Source organism: Monodelphis domestica, chromosome 6 (genome assembly GCF_027887165.1).
Source record: "Monodelphis domestica isolate mMonDom1 chromosome 6, mMonDom1.pri, whole genome shotgun sequence".
NCBI lineage: Eukaryota > Metazoa > Chordata > Mammalia > Didelphimorphia > Didelphidae > Monodelphis > Monodelphis domestica.
The window spans coordinates 137,206,417-137,228,894 of NC_077232.1; the positions used below are offsets into that span (position 1 = coordinate 137,206,417).

The 22,478-nt window shown below is 36.4% G+C and overlaps 1 protein-coding gene across 1 annotated transcript; it reads right to left on the minus strand.

The window, feature by feature from the left end:
* Window positions 1-3,348: 3,348 nt before the first annotated feature.
* On the minus strand, window positions 3,349-21,034 carry CNGA1 (cyclic nucleotide gated channel subunit alpha 1). The gene is made up of 8 exons (XM_007496487.2): window positions 20,928-21,034; window positions 19,858-19,971; window positions 16,237-16,299; window positions 12,559-12,600; window positions 12,338-12,463; window positions 8,280-8,387; window positions 6,465-6,571; window positions 3,349-5,707 (listed from the first exon to the last, which is right to left on the minus strand). The coding sequence occupies exons 1-8, from the start codon at window positions 21,032-21,034 to the stop codon at window positions 4,293-4,295; spliced, it is 2,082 nt and encodes a 693-aa protein (XP_007496549.1). The 3' UTR covers window positions 3,349-4,292.
* Between the last annotated feature and the right edge of the window lie 1,444 nt (window positions 21,035-22,478).

Here is a 22,478-nt window from a genome sequence, read left to right on the forward strand (position 1 = left end):
TCTGAATCAGCAATGTTAGAAAGAAGGAGGACTGATAAGGAAAAGCTCTTTGAAGGCAGTGCACACAACTTTTATTTCAATTGGTTTATTCCCTTAGTTCAAGGAAATCTGGAGGGATTGGAGTAATAGTTGAGGGAAGTGCCTAGAGAATCTACCCTGAAGGGAGTATTTAGGAAAGCATAGTTCCACCTCTGTGGATCAAAGTGAGGGGATAGCTAGTTTCCCTCTTTAACAGAACACTTTCAATCCCTAGGCAATGTTACATATATACCTATCATTCCTCTGATCTCCCAGTGTAGCAGCTGTTTTTAAAAAAAAGGAAGCTAGTTTAGACTGGCATGACTAGATGAAGTCATGTTGGCTCTTTATGATCATTGTTTCTTTTCCTTGCTTTTTATTAACACTTTCTTTAATAATTCTAAAAATTTTCCAGATATCAAAGTCAAGCTTTTTCAGATCCTCTGAATCAATATTGGACACTCCTTCTAACTTATCATACTATCTCCAAATGCCTGGATCTTTTTCAGACATAATGTTATCCAATCATGCCTTCATTTTATATTTGGATTCAAAATATCAACTTCACAATTATAAGATAACCTTTTTTTTCTACTGAATTTTCTTATTAAATCCAGCCCAATGCTCTGGCCCACCAACATCCTTTTGGATTCTGAATATATCATTCATTTTAACTATCCCTCTCAGCTTAGTCTCTTCTACAGATTTGATAAGCATATCATCTATGCCTTGATCCAATTTATTGATTAAAAAAAAAGGTTAAACAGCACAAGACTAAATCTAGATCTCTTGAACATTCTCTAGACACTTCCTATTGTTATAATTGATCCTAATGACTAATGACTAATCTGAGTGCAGCCTGCCAATCAATTCCAAATGTATTATGTCATCCATATCTCTCCATCTTCTCTACAAGTTAGCATGAGATATTTTATACAGAGTTTAGTAACCCATCCAAAAAGAAAGTGAAGTTAGTCTGGATGATCTGTCCTTGATGAAATATGTCATACTTTTAATAATTATTGTTTCTTACTGGCAGTAAGATTCGATTACATTCATGTGCACTAATTTCTTTATATGCCCAATCAAAAGGGTACTTATTTGTTTCAAGTTCTTTGCTTTAAGTGAAACTATAAATGTTTTTATACAATTGGGATCTTTCTATATTAAATTTCTTAGAATATATGCTTAGCACTGGAATAATTTCTGGGGCAGAGAGTACTTCATAACCTTTGAAAGATCTCCATCAGTAGCTCAACATTTGCAGCCACCAATTCTTTTGGTAGCCTAACATGAAATACATATGATTCTAGAGACTTGATCTTATCAAGGCTATGAGGTGCTTTCTTACAGTCTCTGATTATTTAGGCTAAGTGCCCCTTCCAGGCTTTTTCTTTCCATTGGAGACCACTTTATTTGGACTCAGGAAAAGCCTGCATTCAAATTTCATATCTGACACTGACACTGACTTGCTATGTAACTACAGGCAAATCACTCCATTACTCTGAGCTTTAATTTCTTCATCTTTAAGTGGGAATCCCATCAACAATCTACCACACAAGTTTATTGCAAGGATCTGATGAGATAACATTTTCAGTCCTTAAAACATTTTAAGTTTGCTATTAGTAGTTGTAAGATTTATCACTGTGGTAGTAAAAGATAGCTACTGGCAATCTGAGTCCCAGATGAACCAATAGTATCACTGACAGATTGGAAGACCATATCCGGGAAAAAATAATTTACTTTTCAACCTTTTAGTCCCCCTCATCTATGACATGGTGGTATGGCACTGTTATATAGTACAGTAGTACTGTCTCAAAGTCAGAAGCCCAGGGATGAAATCATGACTCTGACACTTATTTCCTTATATAACCTTCCTCAGCTGTAAAATGAAGGAGTTGCACTAGATGGCCTCTGAGGTTCTTTACATAACTAGGTCTATAATCCAATGATCTCTGCCCCATGAAAAAACAGGATCAAAAAACCCTGAACCTACAGAGAGACTGATATTCTTGAATTGGAGGAAAATATTGAGGAGTTTTAAGGTGCTTATTTCTGACAGCCATAAATCTTAAGAATAGAGTTGTTCTTTTAGCTCTTAAAGTTTATCAGGAAGTCATTGGGAGTTTGAACTTTAATGATACATAATGCTTTCATCTTCAAGTTGTTTTCCAGTTGTATCTAACTCTTCAAGATCCCATTTGGGGTTTTCTTGGCAGAGGTTTTGGAATGGCTTCCCATTTTGTTCTCCAGCTCATTTTATAGATGAGGAAACTGAGGCAAACAAGGTTAAATGGCTTACCCAGAGTCACCTAGCTAGTAAGTATCTGAGGCTAGATTTAAACTCTGGAGGATGTCTTAACTCCAGACCCAGCACTCTATGCATTATGGTGCCACCTAGCTGCCAAGTAATTGAGCCATTTTCAAGTAATTACGTACAAAGTCTGGAGAAACTAATAATCGTCTTTCTTGAAATTTGTTTTTGGGAAGGAGAATTGATAGAATACTGGAAGGGGAGGTAGACATTAACCCAACAGGAAAAGCATTCTGGCATTTCTCTTCTCCAGTACTTTTCATTACCACAAGGAAACAGTGTAGTGAAAAGAGACCAGAATAACACAAAGTTAGTGATTTGGAGGAAATCACACCCTTTCTAAGTCACCTCATCTATAAAATGAAGATGATAATATTCATTCTACCTACCTTAGAGAGTGGCTGGAGGGATCAGATATATATATATATATATATGAGACAGTACTATATATATATATATATATATATATATAAAAGGCTTCGTAACTGTGAAGTGCTATAAAAGTACCCTTATTGCAATAACTGCAACAAGTCATTACACAAATATATTCTAGGTATTTTGCTTGCTTCAGAAAATAACAGAAATCTAAAGTCACTGGAGCTTGGTTACAATGTTGTAGCTATATAGGACAAGTTCCTAGAGAAATTGGTTTAGTTGTTTCTTCCCCAAAGGTAAGAGATTTTGCTCTCTTAACAGGATAGTGGGTTATTTAAAAAGGCAGTTTAATATTCATTTCCTAATTGGAGAGATTTTTATATCCTTTATTAATATGCATCCTGTGTATCGTCTCACATTGGTTATGTGATACATACATACACACATCTCTGCTCTATCTGGCTAGCTTTCCGTTCAGATAATATAGCAATAGCTTGGCTCCTAACTTTCCAGAACCCCTGCAATCACTTCCAATATAGTCTCTAAAGCCTTCGAAGGCCAGGCGTTGGCATACTACTTGATATTTTGCAATTTTGTCAAGACTGACTCGAGTGTTATTTGACACATTTTTATAGCACCTTTCCTATGAGGAATTTTTGCTGAATTGAAAAAAAAATCCTGATGTACTGTACATGTTTTAGACAAGATTTTATGAATCTCAAAGATAAAAACACATGCAAAAAAGCTGATCTATTCAAATAAACACATTTATTAAGCAACTATTACGTGCATAGCACACAGATACAAAATGTAGACTGCCCTCATGGAGCTTACAGTCTAGTAAGGGAATAAGATACAAACACAGATGACTATCGTATACAATATGTTAGGTACACTAGAGAGTTACAAAACAATTTACTATTCATTAGATATTCTATCAGTCAGAAATTTCTACTAACCAACACTTCTATATTCTCCAATATATTCTCCAATATGTAATTGATATTTATTACAATGGCCCCGAGACACTGTAGGATCCTGAAATGCCTTCTGAATCATGAAGAAAGATTAAATCATTCTCATTATTGTTTTAGTATTAAGTGCATTTTATGATATTCTAACTCCTTTGTAAAACTTGTAATCCATGATGGTAATTCTCAATTGCCAGGATATTTAATTACTCCAAATAGTGCTTTACCCAGTGATGCCAGATAAGAAAAAGTTTACTATATCCGTGTAGAAGATGATTTATAGAAGTAATTGTAAGATATGATGTGTACTGTCAAATTCATTAGCTTGTATGTTTACAAGGTATCCAGTAAGAAAACATGACACAGTGACTCTATATTCGGAATACTCCACAATTTTATTTCCCTTTCGGTGATGAATAGTGTAGCATTTATCAACTTCTTTATTGAATCCAAGTCATTTTCCCCATTGTTTCATAAACATTCATAAATATCTTCCTAGGATAAAAAGATAACTTTGTAGAACTGCTGAACAGATATTTCACATTTGCCTTGGATCCTTACCATCCAAGCATCTCACAAAGTCCAGTGGATAGTCCCTGTCATTTCACATCATTTCATTCCTGTGTTGACTCTGTGGGTTCTCTCTCTGTTTCTACTCCTTCGATATCTGAAAACTCAGTTTCAATTAATGGTTTCAAGAATTTCTCAACTTTAGTTAGCCTTTGCTTCAACTTTTTCTGCATTGACTCATACTCGGCAAGAATCCTGGCAAATCTTGTCTGTAAGAGGTCTACTGATCCTTCCATTTGTGTGACCTTCTCTTCTAAGTCCTTAGGATCACTTCCTAAATTTGCAATATTTAGGTCCAATAGTCCATCCTTCATCAAGATTTGTTTGCCTTTTTCTTCTAGCATGCATTTAGCATCTGGATATTCAGTTAGAGCTTCCATGAGATCATCTTTTGATAGACAGAAAAGATCTGAATAGCCAATACTTCTAATATTGGCTGTTCTTCGGTTACCGGCTTTGCTACCTTTAATGTTAAGGATGCTGATCTCCCCAAAGTAACTACCATCACTCAAGACCACAAACTGTGTGATCCCATCATCAGCTACTACAGCTAATTTCCCCTCTTTGATAATGTACATCTCCCGTCCAATATCGCCTTTTTTGCAAATGTAATCCCCAGGACTGTAAACTTGAGGCTGTAACTTCAAGACCAGTTCCACCAATAGTCCAGCTTCACAGTCAGCAAAAATGCGTACCTTCTTTAATGTGTCCAAGTGAACACTGATAGCAATCTCTGCCCTTAGTTTGTCTGGTAAATATTTCAAAACTTCCTTTTCATCTACTGTTTTTTTGTTTGTCCATAGGTAGTCAAACCACTTGATAACCCTCCTTTCCATATCTTTGCTTACATTTCGAAAATGCATATATTGTTTTACTGCATCAATTCTTGCTTGAAATTCTGCTCTGGCTGCATTCATATTAGAAATCATGGAGCCGATATTACCAACGATAGTAGCAAAAATTAAAACTCCAATCAAGAAGTCAATCACCACGAAGACATACTCAGAGTCCAAAACAGGAGGTGGAGTTTCACCAATGGTGGTTAAGGTCAGTGTTGACCAGTAGAGGCTATAAACATACTTTCTAGCCAGACGACCAAATTCAGGGTCATTAGTATCAGGATAGACCCATGTATCATTCCCAAATCCAATGACTTTAGAGATGGAATAGTATATGCATGCATTCCAGTGAATGATAATCACAATATACATGACAAGGTTAGAAATCCTAAAGATGTTTGGATAGTTTGTCCTCGTTTCAGTCCGTTGGAAGAATTCAAACATTCGTGATACCCTGAGTAATCTGTTTAATCTGACCTCTGGATAGTTCCATCCCAACTGTAAAAGCAGCAGATCAGTTGGTACCACTGAGAGAACATCAAGTTTAAATTGCAAATGTGATTTATATTTCTCTATGAGTTTAAGTTTGTCTTTCACTAACAATCCTTGTTCCAGGTAACCTAAAATATAATACCAAATCAATTCATTATTTCTCTTCTATAATAGAATATTAGTATTCTCTGGTCAAAGATAAGACTGAACTTAAAGTAAATTCTCCCCTATTAGAGTAAAATATTTTGGAGATTAATGGACATGTAGTTATATAAATATCTTATCACTGATGTTCAAAATTTCAATTTTCACTGATATTTTTAAGAGAAAAAGTGTACACAAGAGATACATAAAGAGAAAAGGCTACTAACAAGAAGGAGTTACTAAAATAAGCAAGAAGCAGGACAATCAAAACATTAAAATTGGAAATAAAAACACAACAGAAGGCAAAATATAATAGACAAAATGTAATGTCTTAGTCATATTTTGTGCTTTTTTTAATAAGCAATGAATGCTTTTTCTTCCCTACTAGAAACAGTGTGACCATTCCCATGCCTTCCACCAAAATGAAGCAAGATATCTTAAAAATGAGATCTATTCTCACTTTTTAAAAAAAAAACAGTAAGAATTTTTTTTCTCAATCCTGCCATAAGCTAGGATGGTGGGGCAAATATGGAGGAAAACCATTTCTGTATTTAGAAATGTTACAGAGCACCAACTTAAGTCTAAACAAAAGAAATAAACTCATTGTTTTACATAGTTTGATTATGACTTTGGCTCTGCTTTCCTTCCCTTAAAGTATTGCTTTATAAGCCTACTTGATGTTATTTGTAATGAAAAGCTCTCACAACTTAAAACGCATACAAAACAATACAACATATTTACCTGTTCTTGTTCGTACAAACATGTCAAGAAGATAGATTGCATCTGATAAGTAATCCAAAATAATCCAATATTCTAAGTAAGTAGTCTGAAGTTCCTCAAAACATGCTCTGTAACAGAAGAATTTTTGTAAATAAAATAATATAGAAGCTAAAATGGGAGCATAGCAAAAGCTTTACTAATTTATATTTATATTAGAAAAAGTAATTTAAATTGATGAAGTCCAAGTGACAAAATGTTAAATTGAGTCAAGTTTTAATGAGACTTGGACAAGGTAGTGCAGTGGAGAGAGTGTTAGACTTTCAGTCAGGAAGTCATGAGTTCAAATCCAGACTCAGACACTTACTAGCTGTATGACTCTAGGCAAGTTCATTAACTCTGTCTGCCTCAGTTTTCTCATCTGTAAAATAGGGATAATCATAATACCTACCTCCCAGAGTTGTTGTGATGACTTTGCAAGCCTTAAAACTCTGTATCATTGCTAGCTATTATTACTAGTATTATCATTTTTGTAAGAAGAATCATGAAAGGTACCCTATTCCTTTTTTTTTTTTAAACCCTTACCTTCCATTTTGGAGTCAATACTGTGTACTGGTTCCAAGGCAGAAGAGTGGTAAGGACTAGGCAATGGGGGTCAAGTGACTTGCACAGGGTCACACAGCTGGGAAGTGTCTGAGGCCAGATTTGAACCTAGGACCTCCTGTCTCTAGGCTTTGACTCTCAATCCACTGAGCTACCCAGCTGCACCCCCCCTCCCTTTTAAAATAAAAACCCTTACCTTCTGTCTTAGAATCAATACTGTGTATTGGTTCCAAGGCAGAAGAATGGTAAGTGACTTGCCCAGGGTCACACAGTTAGGAAGTTTATAAGGCCAGATTTGAACCTAGGACCTCCCATCTCTAGACCTGGCTCTCACCTATTTCTTTATATAAATCAAGGGACCTAGAACTTGAAGGGACCTTAAATAACATCTAATCCAATATCTTTTTACATATGAGGAAACTGAGGCTCAGAGAGGTAAAATGACTTGCTCAAGGTCACACAGGGAGAAACTATCAGGGCTGCTATGAACCAGGGTCCTTTGACTCTTGACCCAGAACTTTTTTAATTATTAGCACATGACCACCCAATGAACTCCCTGCAATAAATGTGTGATTCAACAGCTGATAGAAACTACACTATGCCATCTCAAGATGAGATAATAAGAATAAGAAATTTGCTTTAATTAAAGCATAAGAGATTTTTAGTTAAATATAAAGAAAAGCATCTTGGTTATCAGGTTGACATAATCCTGAAATAGACTATCAGTGGGACTTGGAGAATCCCTGAAAAGTTTCAAGAAAATAAACATCCCTCTACCTGAAGGGTTTAGACAATCCACCTGAAAATAAGAGACTGGATCAGGTAAGCTGTCAGGTACCTTCCAATTCTTTTATTCTTTGAGTCTATGACAAGCTATCCTACTTTATTGAATTTTTATTTTTAAAAATTTGTATTTTGTCACTTTCTAGCATTTTTCTCTAGTTGCCAGAAAAGTGCAACATTTTCTAAAGGTCTGGCACCAATAATTAAAGTTAAACACATCCCTGAATAATTATTTCTTTTTTAAAATGGAAATTGCCTAAGTGTTAAAGTAGTTCTAGACACTAAAGTATCTACTGCTGACATTAATGAAAGTTTGGGATAGACATTTTTAAGTCTTTCTTTTGAGCTGAGAAGAAAGAAGAAAACATCTTCTGAGGTACTCTTGGTAAAAGAACATAGGGTATTATCAGATAAGGTAAAAGAGAAATGAGATCTATCATAATATCTAGGCACCTTGCAATGATCATGGTCCAGTTGTACATCACAGGCAAAGCGATACAAAACAGCCAGTTGTAATATGTACTCCCCGCTGGATCAATAACCAAAATTTCTTTTTTCTCACTAAGCAGCAATGAGAAATAAAAAGATTATCAGTGAGAAGCAAATATAAATTTATTTTACAATTTAAAAATTTATATCCATCATACATAATTCATTAGAATGGATAGTCAAGAGTTAAGCAGTTCAGCTGAGAAATTTTGCAACAGGTAGATTCAATTAATGTATATCTATATATATAATGGCAGTGGCATGGTCTGGGAGCAGTTGTGGCTAACCTACATTCAAAATGCAAAACAATATTTCACACGCACATAAGGGATGTCAACACCTACTGACTCTGTGAGTTAGCTTGATCATTCCGACCTGGCCTCTCACCCTGGCAGACCTAGGTCCCCATCACCAGGCAAACTCCCCCAGCATCCTAGAGGTAACCTAATGAGGGAATACATATTCTTCAAAGTCATCGCTGTAGCTTGAGATTCTTCCAGTGTACTTCCTTTTAAACAAAACAGACTCCACATAATACACTCACATGGTGAATTAATTAACCCTCCCAAACACAATGATTAAGTCACCATTTTAAACCTTAAATACTTTACATAGAAATAAGAAAAAAAAATAATAGATATAATATTAAAGTACATCCACATCGAAATCTGGGACACAATCTCCCATGAATACACTTCATAGCTATGGAAGTAAGTAGGCACTCAGAAACATGCAGGGAAACATGAGGAAGAAAATCTATATGTTTTTATCAAGTATAGTGATCCTCACCTATTATGAGAGTTACGTTCCAGAGACCCCCATGAGAGGTGAAAATCCACGAAGTAGCAGTATTGTATTTATTTTATTATTTATATATATTTTAAGATTTTATAAACCCTTCCCACTCTCCTATAAACCTTTTACACTCTTATTAACCTACAGTCACTGAGCCAATCAGCACTCAGGATATAGAACATAGTACTGTGGTTGGTTGCCTTTTGTTCCATCAACCAATAGTGTGCCTTGATAAGTGTAACTCTGCAATACAGAATCAGATTTTAAAAAAACAAACTGTGATTCAATGAAGCTACAAAAAAAAAATATGAACTACAATACAGTGAGGGACAACTGTAATTCACAGTCCTTTGATGTCATTGGTCCATACAGAAACATCTTCCCTTCAGGAAACTAACTCTCTGCTTCCTACTCATCTACTGGTTCTACCACTTTTTAGCTTAGCAAATCTTCTCTTTTCTTCTCGACTCAAATTTGCTTTCCCCTAAGAAGGCTTTTAGAAAATATTACCTCTTAATATGAATAAAATTTCTCTTTAAGTCAGAGAGAACTTCAAAACTCATCAGACTGGCTATCTCTAGTCTATACAAACCAACTTAGTCATTCACTGTCCCAGATGCTTCTTTGTCCAACTGGAAAAAAGAACTTGCAGAAACAAAGAACAAGCCGACTTTAAATAAGGCAAAGAAAACTAGAGAGTTTAAGAGGATACCAAGTAGCCAAAAAGACCATCTTCATCTCTGCTTTTCCTTCTCAAACTATAGGTGGCAGCAGAGAGTAAGGGGCACATGAGATGCTTCCCTTCAGTCCAAGACTAGATAGTGCTACAGGTGGAACTCTGCTAATAAAACCAATCTTAGCTGAAGGATTCTGTCCATTGACTGAGCAAGTGGCTAGTCAACTTACCCTTAATCCCAACATAACATAACAAAGATTTTAACAAAAGAAAGGGAGATTCCCAAGCGTTTCTTAGCTTTGCGGGAGAGACTGCTTGTCCCAACTTTAAAATCAAACTACTTCATCCTGACTCCAAGATGGGAAGGCAAAGGGGAAAAATGATTTTTCAGTAATCACCCAATTTAACATTAATTTTCCACAGCCCATACAAATAACTATGTCCATTATATTTGTATTTGCAACTCTACTCTTTAAATGTCCAAAGAGAACAAATTACCATTAAAAAAAAAAGGAATGAAGGAAGAGAGGGAAGGGGGGAGAGGAGAAAAAGGAAGGAAGGAAAGAATGAACAAAGGAAGGAACGAAGGAAGGGGCAGTTAGGTGGCCCAGTAGCCTAGATAAGGTGGCTTAGATAGCCTAGAAATGGGAGGCCCTGGGTTCAAATTTGACCTCAGATGCTTTCTAGCTCTATCACCCTGAGCAAGTCATTTAACCCAAATTGCCTAGTCCTTACCACTTTTCTACTTTGGAACCAAAACTTAGTAGTAATTCCAAGATGGAAGGTAAGAATTTAAAAAGAAAGAAAGAAAGAAAGAAAGAAAGCATTTGAAAAATGAAACCTTAGCATTCTGTGAGTTAGTTCTACTGAATTATAGCTTTCAAGTACCACATTTAGAAGGAGAAGGAAGGAAATGAGTATTTATATAGTTCCTATTATATATTAAGGGTTTTTAATATTATTTTATTTAATCCTCATAATGACACTTCAAAATAGGTACTATTATTCCCCTCTTTTTTAACCTGTATAATATTTATTGGGAAAGGAAATAAGGTTGGAAAAATGGGGGATAATGGGAGGCTTGTAGCAGGGTATGGAGGAGAGAGGGGAGAGAGGGAATATTGCTTGGTGAAGCAAGGGAGGGAGATGACCCCTGCTGAGAGGAAACAGCAAGGGTCCAATGAGGTCTGTTTGTCTTTGAATGACTGATACTGAAGTTCAGCTCCCTCTATGACCAGAAATGATAGTCCACGTATCTGACTGCATATTCAAATAATATAAAGTTTAATAACTAGTTGGGATTGGAGTTGTTTTTCAGCTTCAGACCTGAGGCCAGGCCCCAGAGGCTGGCAGAGGGTTCTCCCACTCCCGTCTACTCTATATCAGTCCAGTTTTGTCTTTTTTAGAATCTTAGCAGTAGAAAGAAAGCAAACAAGAACAGGTCTAACCTTCAGAAGAGATTAGACTTGAATCTTCAGGCTGAACCAAGAAAAAGCATGGCACTCCAGACTGGCTGAACAAGCTCCTTCCTCCTCCAACACCCGGAAGCAAGTCCAACACGGCAGGAAGGAAGTGCTAGTCACAAGACCCAACTGCCCCTCCCAGTTGGCCCCTTCCCCCACAAACTGAGTCTTGTTTCCTTTCCATGCCTGAGCAAACTAAGAAATCAGAGGTAGGCTCCAGAACCAGTGCTCTATCCACTGTACCATACCCAGCTGCCTCTTTAGAAAAGGGTATTTCTAGAGGTTGTATGATAACATTTGTCCTGCTATCCAGAATCAGGAAAAGGATATTCAACTAGCTGTGTTTTATTTAAAATAGTTTCTATAGAGTTACAAGAACCTTGTTTACTCTAAAAAATAATGAAATGAATGAATAATTATGCTATTTTGAAAGCATTCTGTGTGTTTGAGTCTCCTCAGAATCAAGATTTCTTCCAGTAAGAAGATGAGTTGATACATTATCTCTAACTGGGAGATGTTAATGCTTAGAGAAAATAAATTTCTATGGGGCAGCTTGGTGACTCAGTGGATAGAGTGCCAAGCCTGGAGCCAGGAGGACCTAGTTTTAAATCTGGCAAGAAGAAGGAGGACAATTTAACTTTTTAACTAAGCTAGGGTTCTTTGTCTTATAGAGTTGGCCTAAATTGTATTTATTATATCTGCTAAGAATAGTTCATATTTTATAGCCCTTAATGCTTTACATAGAAGTTTCTCCCAATAACCCCATAAGGTAAATTAATCAATTGATTAGCCAATCAGTCAAACAAGCAGTGTTTAAGTGGTCACTATGTGCCAAGGAATGGTTAGGCCCCAGGTATACAAAGACAAAGATGAAATAGTCTTTGTTCAATATCGATATCCATGTATTACAGATGAGGAAACTGAATTTCAGAAAGTTAAGTGAATGGCTAGTCACTCAGTAAGTAAATCTTACTCTAAGACTACTCTTCTTTGAATTATACCACATTGCCACTCTATACAAGGCATCTATCACATTCTCACAAATACAGAGCATTATTGATCTCAATATTAATAAATAATATACATACTCTGCTTTCTTATCTTTACTTTGGTCCTCTTTCTTCTCTTTCTCTTTCTCCTTTTTCTCTTTTTCTTTCTCCTTATTCTTTTTCTTTTCTGTATCCTTTTTCTTTTCCTTTTTATCACTGGATTTGCTAGAAATTGGATCACATTATATAACAGCATTAAAACATAAGTTCTGTATGTTGGAAAACTTTATATCAAATATTTTGGTCAATGAGAGACTTACCCTTTCTTTTCTTTTTTTTTCTTCTTTTCCTCTTTCACCTCTCTAAAAAAGAAATAATATATCTGTCACATGTTCAAATCACATTCAGTCCTAAACCATTTTAACTTTCTTCCTCATCAGTCCACTCCCATTTCCCATATGGAAAGGTGTTCCCCCAAAGATGAGTTCAACCAGAAATCAATGAGCATTTCATTTGGGGGAGGGAGGAAAGCTATTGTCATTAGACATGTGTTTAGGAAAAGTGAATAAGGAAGGCATAAAAATGTGAAGAAAGGTCAAGGAAGTACAGTTCTAATTATAATAAATTTTATAAACCTAAATCAGACAGTAATTTTGTTGTTTTTGTTAGTCAACATAAATTAAACCAATCATTAAAAATTAATTACAAGCAAGGTAATCCTTAATATCTAAAGACAGATTTTCTTTTCCAATACCTCATCATTGAGTGGAGGTAACTGAGTTTTCAAAAGTTATATTAGGTGAGTATAAGATTTAGCAGGTTGAGGAAAGGACTATTATATGTGTAACAAGGTTTATATTCAGCTTTTGATCATAAAATGATGTGTGAAAAGATGAGACAAGGTGAAATTTTACATGCAAACTTCCATATTTGACCCAGTCCCCCTGCTCATCTTCAGGCTCCTTGTTTGAAAAAGGACATTGACTTTGTCACTCCACTCTACTCCTTTCACAGAACTAGGAATAAAAAGGCTAGATATCCTCATATGAAAAGTGGAGACATTTCTGAGAAACTGGGAGTCCTACTGAGGCAAAAAGATCCTGTGCCTACAAACTTGCCCCCATAACATTGACTCTACAGCCTGAGCAGAGCAAAGGGAAAGAAAAGCGAGGAATGATCTAAGAGAAGCGTGGTGATGACAGCAGGGATTCAAAGATGGGGACTAGCAAGACAGGTAAAATGGAACTATGATTACGCCAGAGGAAACTGATGGAACCTCCCAAATTCAGTTAATTCTGCTGGAGGCAGTACTAACTCTGTCATCTGCCTTATTTTCACCAACTACTTGCTAAGACAATCTCAGCACTTCAAACCTGAAAATCCTTTCCTACTCCTATCCACCATAACCTAGATCATCTATTAGAGTCAGCTCATCATGTATAATTGCTCTCTTACTTTGTATCAGTAAATCACATGACTACTACAAAGTAAATCATCTAAGTCCTATTAATGAGGTCAGTTAGAATAGGCATCCCTAAGATTAGATAGGAAGCCAGAGCAAAAATGAAATATTTTCCCACTTTTGTAATTTTTAAGCATATTCTTAGCCCTATATAGACCTTGGGGCAAAAAGAGCATACAAAAGCAGGAGGGTTCAGGGACAAAGGAAAGAATCATCTACTCTTGTGTATTTGAAGTACTGCTTCCCTTGTGAGTAGTTGAAGGTACAGCTATTGTGAAAGTCCAGACATGAACACTGAATACCCTCTATCTGACTAGGTATCACCACAATATAATTTCTTTAATTCAATTAAAGATAGAGGATATATAAGACAGAATTGAGTGAGCTATTCTCAGAGTGAGCATTCAGCTTACAAAGGCTAGTTTGCTACCTTTTATTGATTGAGGACTCATAAACAACTTGGTTGTTCCCCTTACCTGAACTGGGTTGGAAGAAGCTATAACAGATGTTTTTAATTGTGGGAATGGGGGGAGGGGGGTGGAGATAAGGGAAGGGAGAGGAGACTTGTGTTGGGAACTTGTATATTTTGCCTGTTTGCTGCCTAGTCAGTCAGCACTTAGCCCATTGTTGATTGAAGTGCTCATGAGGGGAATAAACAACTGCCTCTTTATATTTCTACCTTCTGATTCTATATTTTGTTTATGTGAGTAGGGCTCTTGTCATCATATTTATCTCACACAGAGGGACACTAGAAAAACCTTGCTTAAGGACAAATCACCACACTCTAGGTTATCCTTATTATCCAAACATAGAGGAAGTCTATAGATATTCCTCTCCATTGGAGTAGAGGTAACTGAGTCCTCATTGATAGTGCCTGAAAAAATTGAAACACAAATATTACCTGGGAGAGACAAGATAAATTCAGGTAATAACAAATCTTTTAGCTCCAATCTGTTCATCAGTTCTTAGGTACAGAGTATAGCATAGTTAGAATGGAACTCCAGACACAATGGGGTTTTATTTATTCTCCAATAGGGAACTAAATCCAGTCCCACCCACAAAGCTCTTGAAGGTGTGCATAAGAAAAGACTTGAAGAACTAAAACAAGTGAGGGAGTGGAGAGATCTCCTAGTTCCTAATGGAAGCAGATGATGGTGAATTTCCTTAATAATAATAAGGATAGGATTACTGTCTCAGCAACTGGCATGTAGAGTTTAATAAATGCTTGATGATTAATTGAATTATGTCTAGGAACTCAGGTTTGGAGTATGTCTAAAGACTACTTAAGATCTGGGAGAAGCAAAGGTGTGCAATCTAGGCACACCTTATATTTGGCTTTCTTCCTTTAGCTTCTATAGGAATGGCCTGCTAATATAACTAGGGAGAGGCAGGAAGGGTGTAAGTCAGTTTTCCTGTTTGGTAAGGACTGAGACAAGATTTTAATTAGATAAATTCACTTTGACACATTACTCAATCATGATACACAATTAAAGCACAAAAGAAGTTTTCTTTGAAGCAGAGCTTAACCTTCGACCTTAATACCCCTTCCATGTTGGATAGGTAGAAATGCATAACCACCATTGTTATCATAGGTTTCCCTCAATGACTTCTAGGGTCTCTTCCAGCTAGAAATCCTATGATCACTGAGGTCTTCATTTATGTTGAGGTTTAAAGGAACAATAGAGGGAGGTGACAGATACCAAACTTGGGATGCTTCCTAGCCCAAAAGGAGCTTCCCAGTCCTGGGGAAATGTGAAGGATCTTCAAGCTTGAGATGGGAATGTGAAAGATTGGAAGGGAAAATCTGGCTGATGCAAAAGATTAAAAAAGAATAAAGAGAATTTTAACTTACTCCAGTTTTACCTAGTTCTATTCTTTATGTTAAGCAAAGGACCCAAATAAACTCCTCAGTAGCCTGAACATGATTTGCCATAGAACTCCTAAGGCTCTTAATTCGATTAAAGATATTTGCTGCAATGTATTATATGCCAAGGCAGCTCCATAAGGATCCCCATTTGCACAGAATCCTCCCCCTCTGGGAGAGAGACTATAAGGGATTATTAAATATGGCACATACACCCAAGGCTACAGGTTCATAAATAATCAGAGCTAAAATCTAACAGCTTGGGCAATACCTCTTAAGGTAGAACAGCCCAAGCCTTTGTGCTTACCACCCACAACCCCCCTCTCCTTTGTATGATGTTAATCTAAAAACAATCAGCCACACCCAAACATGTTGATCTGAATCATCTTCAGAAATGCTATCTTCCCAAGCAAAAGACAATTTTAGAGAAAATGTAAAGGTCATTTGTATTTTTCCATTTTCCATTTTCCAGACAAATGACTTAAACTATTTACTAGATCCCACTGTACCCTACAGGAGATAGAAAATAAATCTACTCCCTTTTATATTTAAAACATCATACTTCCCTTAAGAATCCACCATACAAAACTGGTTCAGATGTATCTTTAATTGATTAATACATTTTTTCAAGGAATAACTGTTATTTTTCAGGGGTGAAAATAAAATACTTACTGGTCTTTATTGCTGCAGTTGTTAACATTAAAGAGTGCAATGGCACCTGGCAAGTATTGACTCCTAGAAATGAGAGTATAATGAATATGCATCAGTAACTTTCTGTATAATTGTGAAGATCAATATAATAGTTTCAGAAAAGAGATATTGGGGAGTCAAGATGGCAGAGTAATCCAGAGCAGCTCTGTGCCACCATGAGAATCTTCTCCAACCAAGATTACAATATCACCACAAAATGAACACAGGAATAAATGAACCAACAAAGAGACAGAGTGAAACAACTTTCAAGAAAAGAAAAAACCAAAAGCTCAGGACAGAACTCCAAGACATGACAATCAAGGGTGTGCCTGATTGAATCAAGTACACAGTGAGACAAAAAATTTGAGCCTAAGTCTGGGGCTAGAATTTGATCATCCCCTGACCTGATCAAGATCTGAATGAGATCCAAAGCTTATACCTAAGCCTGAGGCAAGTCTTTAAATTATCAGAATCTCAAGGGTCAATTGAATCAGCAGGGAGAGGGGGCTTTCAGAGCTCTCATCCCTCAGACCATCACATCATCCCCCCCAAAGGCTACCTATAATTAGGGAAAATGAGCAAACAACAAAAAAAGCATCTAACTTTAAAGAATTTTTATGGAGATAGAGCAAGGTACAGACACAGAAGGGGACAGTAAAAGCAAAGAAAACATACCCAAAGTCCAAAAGAAAAATATGGATTGGACACAGATTCTTGAAGAACTCAAAAAAAGACCAAAAACCAATTAAGAAAGGCAGGGGGAAAGTGGAAAAGAGAAATGAAAGTGATGCAAGGAGAAATAAAAGTGATGCAAAAAGAAAAGGGCCAGTTAAAAAAGGAGAAACAAAAACTGGCAGAAAAGATACTGGCTTTTATAATTCCTAATTATTAGAATTGTAATTCATTCAAATTATACCTGGGGCAAATTCTGTGAAGTAGACTTGGTGAGGTAGAGGGCCCACAATGGCTAAGCCAATAAGGCAGTGTATCCCTAACCTTTTCCCCTGAAGGGTTGGGAGAGAAGGTAGGTCTCTCAGAAGATGGCCCATCAAGGAGAGCAAGGTATCACTTCCAGGCATAGCTCCTCCCACTTCTAGTCTTACTCCTGGGCAAAGCCCCTTCTTAGTTAAGGCTTTTCTTAAAGTTACTTTCATTGATTAAAAATCCTTTGCCCATATTTAGGCACTGGTGAAACTATTAATTAATTCATACATTCTGGAAAGAACAACTGGAAAATATTCTTCAAAAGTCAGTAAACTGCATTCCTTTTGACCAAGTGGTGCCAATTAAAAGAGATAAATAAACCCAAGAGACAAAAGACCAATATGTATAAAAATACCAATAGCATCAAAGAATGGGAAATAAAATTGATGACCATCAGTTGGGATCTGATAGAATAAATCATGGAATATGATATGAATAGAACAGCATTATTATATGGTAAGAAATAACAAAAGGGACAGATATTCAGGGAGACTAAGAAAGATGTGTGTGTGTGTGTGTGTGTGTGTGTGTGTTTCTTAAAACCCTTACTTCCTGTCTATGGCAGAAGAGCAGTAATGAGGTTAAGTGGTTCACCCAGGGTCATACAGTTGGAAAGTGTCTGAGGTAAGATTTGAACCCAGGACCCCCCAATTCCAGGCCTGGCTCTCTAGCCACTCAGCACCTAGCTTCCCCTAGATTTTTATAGTCTGGTGCAAAGTGAAGTAAATCAAACCAGAAGAATAATACTACAAAAGAAGATAGCTCAGTAAGATTTAAGAATTTTGTTTGCTACAATGACCAGTCACGGCTCTAGAAGACTGATGATGAAGCATATTTCCCACCTATTGGCACCGGGGTCATGAAGAGCAAAATGAGATTTATATCATCACCAGGGTATGGATTTGTACTGCTTGACTTATTTGTTACAAGGGAAAGTTATTATTGAAGAGAGGGTACTACATATTGGAGAAGAATTAGGAGCTCAGGATAATGATGCTTGGGAAAAAAAGCCAAGAAAAGAGCACCAATGCAACATTTTAAAACACACCCAAGGCAAGCCAAAGGAAGTACAAAAGAAGACTCAGCAAGGTGGATATTCCCATGTTAAGTATAATATGTATTTTTAAAAGTAAGCTGAATGTAAGAGTCGTGATTCCATATAAATACTCTTGTGCTTTTTGTATATAGAAATACTTACCTGTCAAATACATAATACATAATGATTTTTTTAAAAATCCTAAGTCTCAGATGAGATGTGAACTGATAAAAGAGCCCCCGCACAAAAGACGTAACTAAATATCCCTTGACCGATTAACACAATGGAGTTCAACACCTTTATCATTGGGTTGTATATAATCCTGTACAGGTTGACCCTGATGCCATCGACAAGGAAAAACAATATATGGTTGCCAGTGGGTCCTACTATCAGGCTTAAAGGCAGTAGAGAAAGAAAGAAAAAAGAAGAAAAAATAAAGAGAGTGAGGGAACAAAGAAAAAGAAAGGAAGAGAGAAAGAAATAACCAATACTTATAAAGACTTTTACATCTATTATTTAGTTTTATCCCCACAACAGAAACTCTAGGTATTATTAACCACATTTTATAGGTGAAGAAACTGAATTTCCTAGAAATTAAGTCCTGGATGGACTGGGTGCAAATCCCAACTCTATCACTATGGGAAAATCATTTAATCTCTCTAGCCTTCAGTTTTGTCATTTACAGAATAAGAAATGTGAACCTGGGTCACTCCAGAAATTTATCCACTATAACATACTGTCCAACTATTAACATACGTTTATTCTCAAAATGTAAGAAAATCTGGGCATTCAATAAAGTGTCCCTTGTGACAGTTCTACCATAGGTGACCAATCTCTCAGTTATACCATCTGTCCTTCTATATAACCTATTTTCCTTCAATCCTATATATCTTCCATGAACTCACACACAGCCTCCATTGCACATCCCTAGGACAAGTAGTAGCACAGTGAATTGAGCAATGGACCTGGTGTCAGGAAGATTTGAGTTCAGCCCTGACCTCGGACATTTGCTAGGTGTGTGACTCTAGGCAAGTCACTTAACCTCTATTTGCCTCAGTTTCCTCAACTATAAAATGGGGATAAAAATAGCATCTATCCCACAAGATTGTTGTGAGAATCAAATGAGCTAATATTTGTGAAGCACTTAGCACAATACCTGGCACAAAGTAGATCCTTAAGAAATGCTGATTTCCTTCCTTGAAGTCTCTCTGGTCATCCTCTACTGACTATATAAATAAATATGGCTTCCAGCTATCATACACTCACAGGTGCTATGTTTTAGGCAGTGACTTGTGTTGGAAAGTAGCCAGGATTTAATCCTCTAATGCCACAATTCTTTTAGAACTCTTCTTTAGGTTCTTGAATAAAATGATTACTTGCTGCTGTTCATATCCACATTACACTAGGGAACCATTAGACATTAACAATTTCCCAGGGGCAACATAGTAGGTAATAGCAGGAAAAAAGTGTACCATGGAGGCTCTGTATAGTGGTCCATTGTGAGAACTGGCCCAGACTATGCTATTTAAGTGGTGAGATCCCAACTCATCTTTTAAAAGCTAGAGGTAAAAAACATTGCTCACCTCTGTGAGGATGCTCCTTCCTTTGCATGGGAGTTAGTTCTGAAGGAATCGCCTCCTTGGTGGTTTCCATGTTTCGTCACAGAGGCACTGTCATCATCATCGTCCGAGAGCGAACTACATTCCAACAGCATACAGAGGCGTATTAGCCTAATACATTAAAGAATATGTATGTGGGGTAACCTGGCCCTTTGTGGGCTTCCCTATTCCCTTCTTCCACTCCTAGCCTACCAATTCCCATAAGCTAACATATCCCAGCACTAAATGACATTTAGCGAGACTTGTAAATATACATATGAGGATATAAATAGATAGTGGTGAGGAACTTTTGAACCATTACATACTACTAAAATATAAAAGAAGAAATTAGGATTAGATATTTGATAGGTCAGTGTTCGGTTACGAATGGTTGATAGCAAGGTTTGCCCATCAAAAAGTGTGATATCTGGGTTGTTGTATCTTGACTCATGTTGACTGGCACAAACTAACTAAATACAAAATGGAGAATCCCTCCCATCTACTCACTGCTTAGTTGAAAAGGGATTCTATATCACATTAAAAAATATTAGTTGACATGTTTCTCATCAATAAGGCTCCCTCCCTCCAACAATACAGATTATAACCCATCAAGCTCTCACCATCTCGTGCAACTCTTAGCTATGTTCTCCCCTAAGTCCAGCATACTAGAGTCCTTCCTCTCCATCTTTTGATATTGCATGTATGACAACAAAGCATACATGTAATTGTCCATTAGATGTCCCATGCTCTCACTCATGCTCACCTCATCTTTTATTTCAAGGCACATACCTCTCAGATGACATTTCCTGTACTGCTTCAGAGTTCATGACTGAGTCCTTTCAGAAATGAACACATCTTAATGCTGTCTGTTTAGGACATAAAAATCCTGCTAGGGGGAGAGACCTTGCCTATTGACTGGAAAGTGACTTGTATAAATAGGCTGTTATGTGTTAAAAAGAAAACATCATCCATTTATAACAATTATAAACAGCCAAGGCTAATTCTAACATAGTTAAGACAAAGAGCATGGTTAAACATGATTAGCTTTTAGTTACCTGAAACCTCCATTTTCTATCCTTCTTATTTGCTTTTCAGTATTTTGTGGAACCACCTTGGGGATGTTCATATATGAGTGCTGAGTGCTGATCACATTTCTCTTCATGGTTAATATTTTAGGATCTGATGAGAGAAGAATCATTAGTGACCAAATTATGTTTTTATAGCTCTTCATATGGACACAGAGTAGCCAGTAACTCATACATCTTTTGACAGAGCCAATTTGGGGAATTATTTTGCTTGATTATGCATATAAGTTAGAAGTTGTTTTTTTTTTCTTTTTAAGTTGGGGGAAGGAAGGGAGATAGAAAATATAAATGCTTGTTAATTTTAAAGCATATTTTTAAAAGAAGCTAAAGAAGTTAGAAACTGACTAAAAGAAGCTAAGAAGAATTTACATTTTTCATGGATATTATCTTTAATCTACCTATTACTATATCACCTTATACATTACATCTCTGAACATTAGTCATAGTTTCTGAAATGTAAATGATGATATTTCTGAAAATAAGTGTTTGAAAGGCATGCTTAAATTACCCTTAATTGTAGACTTACTTTCATCATAAAAACTTTTATTCTACTATCATTCCGAATAAAAGTAGTCACAATGAAGCTTTTCAAACAAACCACTAATGTAGATTTGGCCAAAGTTCTAAGAACTTTCTTTTATACATTTTTCAGTGTGGTTGGCTATTCCCAAATGGCTCTCCTAGGCAGATACTGAAAAAAAAAAAAAACCTGGGACTGCCCAGTAATAGCAAAGCAGAGTAGTTCTTCAGGTTGAAATGCATTTCCAAGATTCATTTTTGCTTTTCAACTCTATCCAACAAACTTTATAATTAAAAGGCACTTTACAGGTTGCAAATAATTTCTATGTACTGAATTTTATTTGATCCTTCCAACAACCCTCTGACCCAGGCAGGGCAAAAATGATTATTCCTATTTAATGGAGGAGGAAAAAAAATTTAAGAAAAAATGAAGTCAAGGAAGGACATATTTTCTGATTCCAAATTCAGTAGTTTTTTGTTTGTTTTTTTACTATTCCACACTGCCTGTCTATGTAATGATGTTTAAAATAAGTCACATAGAGAACTTTCAAGATCCTTTTTGAATGAAAATAGACAATATCTGTTCAGCTAACTAACTAATCTTTCCTGACAGATGGTCAACCAGCCTCTTTTTAAATACCATTAGTAATGGGGAGCTTACTACCTCAAGAAATAGACTTCTATTGTTGGGCAACTTTAGTTCATAGAAATCTCTCCCTTAATATTGGGTTAAAATCTACTTTTCTACATTTTCTACCTGTTGGACCTAGGTCTGTTCTCTAGAGCATCACAGAACAAACCTTCATTTTCTACAGTTTCTTTCCAAGTAAGATTACTCTGTGGGCAGACAAGTGTCTCAAGTCTCAACTTACCTCCAAAATAGTTTCAACTTCCTCTTCTCTGATAGTCACTTGATCAAGAAACACTTACTAACATTTACTATGTCTCAGGCACCATTGCTTGGGATAAAAAAAAATGGCAAAAAGAGTCCTTATAGAAGAT

Excerpts from the sequence above, each read along its gene's own strand:
- CNGA1 (XM_007496487.2), bottom strand. The coding sequence starts at position 21,034 with ATGAAGAGAAATGTGATCAGCACTCAGCACTCATATATGAACATCCCC. Across the intron at positions 12,601-16,236 it reads AACTGCAGCAATAAAGACCA|AGAGGTGAAAGAGGAAAAGA; the intron begins GTAAGTATTTTA and ends TTTCTTTTTTAG. Across the intron at positions 12,464-12,558 it reads AAAAAAAAAGAAAAGAAAGG|CAAATCCAGTGATAAAAAGG; the intron begins GTAAGTCTCTCA and ends TCCAATTTCTAG.